General features: G+C 37.9%; 1 protein-coding gene across 2 annotated transcripts; it reads left to right on the top strand.

The window, feature by feature from the left end:
- LOC119981071 (ankyrin repeat-containing protein ITN1-like) lies at window positions 1-5783 on the top strand. Of its 2 annotated transcripts, none has more exons than XM_038824055.1 (4): window positions 1-231; window positions 2580-3074; window positions 3718-4127; window positions 4703-5783. In XM_038824055.1, exons 1-4 carry the CDS (start codon window positions 210-212, stop codon window positions 5528-5530), a joined length of 1755 nt encoding a protein of 584 aa, XP_038679983.1. In that variant the 5' UTR covers window positions 1-209; the 3' UTR covers window positions 5531-5783. The 2 variants fall into 2 exon arrangements, with proteins under 2 accessions (XP_038679983.1, XP_038679982.1); XM_038824054.1 differs by lacking the exon at window positions 1-231 and adding an exon at window positions 2106-2303.
- The last annotated feature ends 3350 nt before the right edge of the window (window positions 5784-9133 follow it).

Genomic DNA, 9133 nt, shown 5'->3' on the forward strand with positions numbered 1-9133 from the left:
AAGCTACGCCCTCGGCCCTTCCTCGCACTTTCGTCTCGTCTCCCTTTCTTTTGCTTCTTCTTCTTCTAAATAAATTATCACAAACAAACACCCAACCAGACTCTCCCTCACGCACCTCCATTCCTCTTATCTCTGTTACAATCTTCTCCTCTGCACAAGATTGAATGAAGTTTTAGGGATTTGGTTGGTTCTCATTCATATTCCTAGTCATGGCCTCTTCAATCGATGGAGGTACTGTCTGTTTATGTGTCTATATATACGCCTATATTTGTCTTTGGATAGATATTTTGAAACCGAATCTGCAATTCCTCTTCTTTCGATCGATCATCATACGATCGGAGCTCACATATGCCAAGTATAAATTTTTCTTACAATTTCTGAGGGGAGTGGAGAAATTAGTTTTCAGCTGAAATTTTAATTGTATTTGTAGAAGATTTTCTTCTGAAACAACCATAACTAAGTTATATATATGATGATTTTTGTGGTTGATGAATTTCACGGATTTGATTAGGTGAGAGAGACTTAGAGATTGAGCGGAGTGATGAATCCTAATTGGATTCAAAATCCTCTAATGAAGGATGACTCGATTGACAATCGATTGAGTTAGAAATATGTGTGGTTAAGATTCGATTATAATGAGAAACATATTTCTCAACAATATTTCAAAAAACAATGTATATCACATTATCACATATAACAACAATACACGTACAATTGAATAAACGAAATCCAAATCACAACAAAACAACATTAAAAACACAAAAACATTCATGAGAAAAATAAATATTTAATGGTATACTAGAGTACCATATCATATCCATGACCATGACAAACTTGGGTTCACATCACATTAGCCCAAACTTTAAAAATTCTTGTTTCTGCTTTGATTATGTAATGACAAACTCCATTTATAATTTCTCGATAAATGATGACCCTATCGCCCACTCTCAGACCTTTGTCCCCGATGAATCTTAGCCAATCTCCTGAGACAACAGGCCTAGGGTTGGGGTAATTCCTTCGAACGGAGAGTTTGAAGCGCCATGTGACATTTCCCGTGTCTGTTGCTTGAAAGCTGGTTGAATTTTTTCCAACGGGAATCGGAGACTCACTTAGTGAAAAAGTTGGAAACGCCAATCTATGCTCAATATCTGTTTGTGATAACACTTTTGTGAAAATCATCTCCATTAATGATGAAATATTTGATGGTGAATGGTACTGAAGAGAGGTTTAAAAGTTGAGGAATTGTGATGAGTTGCATATGAATTTATAGAGGTAACTAAGTGACAGTGTTATCAAGAGGGTTCGGTTAAAAATGTGGGTTCTCGCTCCACAACACGGCTAGTTTTATCAGTTTATCGAGAAGAAAGGTCAAAAGATACTCAACTTCTCAAAAGATCAATCAGGTGTTTTCTTTTTTTCGATTTTTATGTTGAAATTAACAAAAATATTTGGGATCCCCGTCATCTCAATAATTCATTTTGTCCCTTAATTGATGTAAATATAGGGACTCACAAAATCAGATGATTGAACCAGATAGTGACATATTAGTCATTGAAATGACTGGGATCCCTATCACTTTTGATTAATTAATGACCATTTACAATATCTACCTTCAAAGGTGTGTTGTTGGTGGGTGGACAACAAGAGGACAAAGAACTCAAAAAATTTTTCGCAGTGCACTGGTCGTTAGTACTTACTCCCAATCGTCCATAGAGGTAGGGGTGGTAAAAATTGATTACGGGTTGGATAAAGACACATGTTTACAAGATATGTACATGTTCGGTTCCCTAATTTAGATTGAATTTTGGAGTACTTAATAGATCAAACTCGGATTGGTTTAAATCCAGACAAATAAATTGAACAATAATCTAATTTAGGTCAGGGTTCAGACAAATAAATCAAATAAGATTGATGTGTTTGGATCCAGACTTAGTTTTAGATTAAAAAAAATTTTGTGTTACTCGAACAAATTCGGTTATTCAAAGTGTCTGAATTTTGTTCGTGACGCTGTTATTGACCGAATTTGGATAACCGAAATTCTTCGGCAAGCAAACGACACCGCACCACGCTAGTCCTAGAGGCGCCCTTCCTCGCACTTTCTTCTCCCTTTCGTCTCCCTTTCTTTTGTCTTCTTCTTCAAAATCATTTGTCACAGACAAACACTCCACCAGACTCTCACCCACGCACCTCCATTCCTCCTTTCGCTTTTAAGATCCTCTCATCTGCACAAGCTTGAATGGAGTTTTAGGGATTTGGTTGGTTGTCATTCATGCTCCTAGTAATGCCCTCTTCAATCGATGGAGGTACTGTTTGTTTATGTTTCTGTATATACGCTTATATTTCTCTTTGGATAGATATTTTGAAACCGAATCTGCAATTCCTCTTCTTTCGACTATCATACAATCGGAGCTCACATATGCCAAGTGTAAATTTTTCTTACAATTTCTGAGGGGAGTGGAGAAATTAGTTTTCAGCTGAAATTTTAATTGTATTTGTAGAAGATTTTCTTCTGAAACAAGCATAACTAAGTTATACATATGATGATTTTCGTGGTTGATAATTTTCGTGGATTTGATTAGGTGAGAGAGACTTAGAGAGCGGAGTGATGACTCCTAACTGGATTCAAAACCCTCTGGCGGAGCTCTCACCAACACCATCTCCATCAACTCCAACTGCTCCAGCTCTAGTACTCTCAAATTCAGGCAAGCGAATAGACCAGGCAGGGAAGAAGAGGTACCTGAAGCAGGTCACTGGGCGCCACAATGACACGGAGATGCACTTGGCGGCGCAGAAGGGTGATCTGGCTGCTGTGAGGCAGATTCTCGATAACATCAACTTGCAGATGAAGGAGACTTTCAGTGGGGAGGAATTGGATACAGAGGTTGCGGAGATTCGGGCATCGGTGGTCAATGAGGTGAACGAGTTGGGGGATACTGCTTTGTTCACTGCTGCAGAGAAAGGGCATCTAGATGTGGTCAAGGAGTTGTTGAAATATTCAAGTAAGGAGTGTGTTTCGAAGAAAAATAGGTCGTGTTTTGATCCTTTGCATATAGCTGCAGTGCAAGGGCACCATGGTAAGTGTATTGAGATATTGGTTTTGTGTCTGGATATCATGATTTGGTTTCTAGTGTTCATTTCCTTAAAAAAATCAGTTCCTAAATGGCTAAAACATCAAGCTTTAGTATTTATTTTCTTAAATGGGAAGAAACCATTAACCATATAAGCTGAAGTTATCATTTTTGGAATAAGAATGGAATATGTAAGTCTAAGTAACACCTGACATAACATTCTCAGAAATCAGTACTGCTCTTCCTTCTGGTTCTTATAAAGGAACTTTTGGCTTACTACAGTTTGCTTGTAGTGGGAGATTAAGTGGCAAAATTAAGATGGTTTAAGAAAGTTAAGAAAGGAGATAAGGAGTCTTTCTTACCTTATGTAGTGTCAGCTTGTTTGGGGAAAGCAAAGTTCCAGTCCAGTCCAGTGATTATGTGTATCGAAATCTTGTGGAGAATTGTTTATCAAGTTCATGGAAAGAGTTACAAAAATGGGCTGTAGTGCCTTCGCATGATTCTAATCGAGTTAGGGTATTTTACTCTTGCTTAGAATGATGTGTGGATTATTCTACCTTTTGTTGAATTCGTAAATGAATAATGTTCTATGCGGAAACTTATTTTATTCATAGCCATATCAGTGAACTCGAGATAATTCTTTTTGCAGCCATTGTCCAAGTGCTACTGGATCATGACCCTGGGCTAAGTCAAACCTTTGGCCCATCAAACACAACCCCTCTTATATCTGCAGCTACCAGAGGGCACACAGCAGTAGTCAATGAACTCTTGTCAAAGGATGGTAGCTTGTTGGAGATTTCAAGATCCAATGGGAAGAACGCATTGCATTTAGCTGTCCGACAGGGGCACGTAGACATTGTCAAAGCACTGTTGGACAAAGATCCACAGCTGGCAAGGAGGACCGACAAGAAAGGTCAGACTGCGTTGCATATGGCTGTTAAAGGGCAGAGTTGTGAGGTCGTGAAATTGCTTCTCGAGGCAGATGCTGCTATTGTGATGCTTCCAGACAAGTTTGGCAACACAGCATTACATGTAGCCACTAGGAAAAAAAGAGCAGCGGTATGACCTATTGTTTTCTTTATCCTAGAATTAGAAGTGCCATATTTTAGTTGTGCTGGTCTTTTGCTTTTACATGTTAATTTTCTAAGTGGTTGACGTTTTTTTCCCTCGATAATATGTGTCTTTCAGTGGCCAACAACTACCATGATTTAGTGTCAGCAAGACATTAAATAAATCCATTGCCTGATATATTAACTTTTTTTTTGTTGCCTGAATAATAAATTCGATTAATCTGCCCTAAATCCACTTTTGGCAGGTTTAGTTTGTAATACAGGGGATACATTATTCTTCATGTAGCATACATGGGGGTTAGTTTTATACTAAATGTCATAATCTTATCTCTGATGTATTGACGTGGGCTTTTGCTTCTTAATTTTTTTTCCTCTTTTCATAGGTTACTTCTCAGGTGGTAAGAGGATGTAAATGGAGTATACCATACCTTGGTAGAAAAACTCATTAATTCATTTGTTGTTAGTTGCTGATACTCGGTGTTATACTATTAGTTTCAATCTCTTGGTTAACATACGAAGAAATTTTGAAATATTCTGATGGCATCACACACTGTTTCCTTGCAGATAGTGAACGAGCTGTTATTACTTCCTGACACAAATGTTAATGCACTGACTAGAGACCACAAGACTGCTCTTGACATAGCTGAAGGACTTCCCCTCTCTGAAGAATCCTCAGAAATAAGGGACTGTCTTTCGCGTTATGGTGCTGTGAGGGCCAATGAACTGAACCAACCAAGGGATGAGTTAAGGAAAACCGTGACTCAGATTAAGAACGACGTGCATACCCAACTTGAACAAACCAGAAGAACTAACAAGAATGTTCACAATATCTCTAAAGGGCTCAGGAAACTCCATAGAGAAGGGATCAATAACGCGACCAACTCAGTGACTGTGGTGGCTGTGTTAATTGCAACGGTCGCCTTTGCAGCTATATTCACTGTACCTGGTGGGGATTTTGATAGTGGAATGGCTGTGGTAGTGGGTCATCTGTCCTTCAAAATCTTTTTCATCTTCAATGCTATTGCACTCTTTACATCTTTGGCTGTTGTCGTTGTACAAATTACCCTGGTTAGAGGTGAGACTAAAGCAGAAAAACGGGTGGTGGAGGTCATCAACAAATTGATGTGGCTGGCCTCTGTTTGCACTTCAGTGGCTTTCATCGCCTCCTCTTACATTGTGGTTGGCAGGAAGCATGAATGGGCTGCGATTTTGGTTACAGTGGTTGGGGGAGTGATAATGGGTGGCGTTCTTGGCACCATGACTTACTATGTCGTGAAGTCCAAGCGGGGTCGATCAGGGAGGAAGGAGAAGAGCGCAAGGAGGAGTGGGTCCACCTCATGGCATCAATCCGATTTCTCAGATCCAGAAGTGAATCGGATTTATGCCTTATAATGAAGCTTATGACTCTTTACTTGGTTATGATTATTAATGTTTGTCTTCATAGTTAATCCTTGAGACAGTCTTTGTTTATTCCTTGTAATCTTCTCTGATACAGTTAGTGAATCTGGATCTCTGCTGCCCGTAAACTATTGCTATGGCCTAGATAGAGGTCCCAGACAACTTTCTAACAGGGACAAGGAAATTGTGTGAGACATTTATCACATTTAAATTGAAAGACTCAAAACTCAGAATATTTATGCATAAATTTAATCATGAAAGTTAGTTAGATTGATGCTTACAATGATTGTGACTTGTTGTTTAACTTTTCTGATTATCCTGGAGCCATGGAGTTTTAAACAGAGAATTCCAATTGTAACAGCTCGCCCCTCTTTGGACCTAATGAATACTAGCTCACCGAACACTACCAAGTTAGTTTAACACTGCAGAGATTTGTGATTCCGGCCACTCGAGCTAGTGCTACACCAACAATTATACAACTTAGGTATTACCAGGAAATTTGAAGGCTAGTGTTTGTGGGTGGAGATTACAAAGGAAAGGCCATATCTCTATGTATACAGCAAACCCCCTCTGTTTTTGTCGCCTTGAATTACCAAGTTAAACAAGAGTTAACCCATTTCTGCCTAAACTCCCACACTCAGCCCTCCAGACTTTCTACTCTCTCTCTATGAAGAAACTAGGATGGATGCTCCAATTGCTGGTTTTCCTGGTCTTGCAGATGAATAAAGCTTCTTCTCAGAGTAATTATTAAATCTTTTCATCTTCTGAACTATGATACGTTTATCAGTTCCTATAAGAAAGTTTTCATATATCCTTTAGAAAATTTTTTTTCCTTGTACCTTGTCTATGTCTTCAGATGTTTATGTTTCTAGTCTTTGATCCTTAATCAAGTAAATGGAAGAGAAGATTGTGTTTGTTAATCATTCCTTGTGCCCTTCTTTTGTTTCTTCTGCCAAGTCGCAGATTGTCAACCTAATTTATGAGTTATGATGTAAAAATCAATCCAAACACATTAAAATGATATTTTCCGCTCTAGGCTAAAGTTTTGTATAGATTTATTTTCCTAGACTGTCTCGGAAATATTAAGACCTAGAAAACACGTGATTTGTGTGAGAGTAGTTGAGACATTTGTTTATATACCACTCAGCTTGGTTATGTCAATTCCATATGAAATTACAAGTCCTCATACTATCTTCTGTCTATGGCCGTAAAAATTGACCGACAAAATCTTGTTGAATGGTCGGCTTTTGATAATTTTTTTTACATATTTTTTTAAAAAATAGATCGAAAATCAAAAAAAAATTGACAATAACCGACCAACCGATAAATTAAATTTATGTAAAAAAATCTATGGACATCGACCGTTTTCATGTGACCTGATTATCCTTTTGTTATTTCCAGTCGCATGGTTGAACGTGGACTGTGGCATGGAAACTCCTCGGACTGGGACCAACTTCCTATTCTGGTCCACAGACAAGGATTTCACAAAATCTGGCATCAACATGCGGGTCCCAGGTAATCCATCACTAGAAGAGATGTCAACCCTCCGATTCTTCCCAAACAATCAAGCGGAAAAGAGTTGCTACACACTACCCGCATACAAACAAACCCTCAGGTACATCATCCGGGCTGGGTTCTACTACAATAACTATGATAATTCCTCTAGACCTCCATCGTTCGATCTTCATCTTGACGGTCAAAAATTGTCCACAGTCAACTTTGGTGTATAAACAAAAGTTAAGCACCTCTCGCACACAACAAAAGCGTTTTCTAGGCCTAATAAGTACTATTAAAACAACCTAGAAAAAAGTTAATTCGTTAGGAGCCATGTCCTAAGCGGATAATATTTATTTATGTATTTGAGCTTGTATTTCTAACATGGTTATTGGAGCAAAAACTCGATCAATTTAGACATAACCTCTACTCGTATCCACTTGTTGGGTCTCGAATAACCGAACTCACAAGTGTTGGGAAGTGTCAAGACTTGTAATATCATATCGGATTGACATAACATAATTGAGTGACATATAAGTAAAAGTTAAGCATCTCTCACACAACGAACGCATTTTCTGAGCTTAAATACTAAGGAGAGGGTTCACGAAAACAAATTTGCGCTGGCCCGTGATTCAACAGACAATATTTATTGATGTGTTTGGGTTGAATTTATAATAAGCCTGATTTTGAGATTTGAACTAGTTCACTAAATAAGCATAGCCTAAATTCAATAAAATTTTGATCATGTTATATTCATTATTATCAGATACACAGGGATATTATTCCCAGAGGAAAAGTACAACCGGATATGGACACGTGGATTCACCCCATCAAATTCTGTTCTAGTCACGACCGTACCAGATTCCAGTGGCTCAGTAATAGAAAACGACCCTCCAATTTCAGTGATGCGCACCTCCATCATGTCCAACACCTCTGATCCAATATTCTTGTCCGTCGATCTTCGCGATCGGGCCCAACAATCAGGTTATTTCGTTTTTTATTTCACAGAGACGGGATTCAGACCTAATTCAAGTGTTACAAGGATCGTTGATATTTACATCAACGGTGTGATGAAGTATACTGTGGGGATAGAGTTGAACAAATGCAGAGTAGTCACTGTGTATCCGGTCATCATTGCAGGCCCTACGGTGAACATCACACTAGCCCAATCTAAATTATCGACTTTGCCACCGATTATTAGTGCAATGGAGGTATTTTCAAAGGTCAACACTAATCAAGCCAATGGTTCCCTTAATGGTGTAAATTTCCTTTTAAAGTACTTGTCTTTCTTCATTTTCTATGTTTGGATGCTCTTCTTTTAGGGATTGGGGTTTCGATACGGGTTTTCTGAGACGGGTCAAAAAGCGTTTTATAGTTTGTTTGGTTTGTTTTCTGTTTTTTACTTTTATTTTTCAGAAAACGAAAAACAGATCACGTCTATTTTTTTTTTCAAGTAATTTCATGCAACTATTTTTCCTGTTTTTAAAATGGATAATCAAACGTGTTTTTAAAGTCATTTTTTATTTTCCAAAAAATATGAAAACAAAAAATGTACTAACAACAACCTTACCAAACATGAATTTTTTCCTCTTTTTTATTTTCCTGTAATTGGAGATAGGAATTGTTGTTTTTCTTTCCATTATGCATATTATTCGACATGATCTCTCTTGTCTCTTATGTGTGTCATATATTTTTTTTATATACAATATTGGAATCCTTCCTTAAACGTTCACCAAAAAAAGGTCTTAGGAGCTCATAATGGACAGTGGTCACAATATGGATAATATTGGAATCCTAAAGCGTAATAGCATATCATGGCATAAAAACCAACTATTTGGAATGACCAAAACTCACATGTCAAATTTTTTTTTGTTGGTAATTGAGAACAATATTATACAAGTTTATCCTTTAAAAATCCGATATGGATATAAATTCGGAATGTCAAACCTGCATGCACAGAAGTTTTTCATCCGACAACAGAATTAATTGGGTCAAACCTCAGCGCGTGACCATAAAAATAATGCTCCCAGAGAGAATCACACTTAGGACCTCTCGAGTCCATACAGTTTGACACCAAAGAGATACGCCAACTAGGCTGTATAT

The sequence above is a fragment of the Tripterygium wilfordii genome, chromosome 16 (genome assembly GCF_013401445.1).
Source record: "Tripterygium wilfordii isolate XIE 37 chromosome 16, ASM1340144v1, whole genome shotgun sequence".
Lineage (NCBI taxonomy): Eukaryota > Viridiplantae > Streptophyta > Magnoliopsida > Celastrales > Celastraceae > Tripterygium > Tripterygium wilfordii.

What these genes read in the sequence shown, in the direction of transcription:
- LOC119981071 (XM_038824054.1), top strand. Translation starts at nt 2,270, where the DNA reads ATGCTCCTAGTAATGCCCTCTTCAATCGATGGAG. An exon ending in GCCCTCTTCAATCGATGGAG is followed by an intron (nt 2,304 to 2,579) that starts GTACTGTTTGTT and finishes GGATTTGATTAG; the next exon opens with GTGAGAGAGACTTAGAGAGC. An exon ending in CTAGGAAAAAAAGAGCAGCG is followed by an intron (nt 4,128 to 4,702) that starts GTATGACCTATT and finishes GTTTCCTTGCAG; the next exon opens with ATAGTGAACGAGCTGTTATT.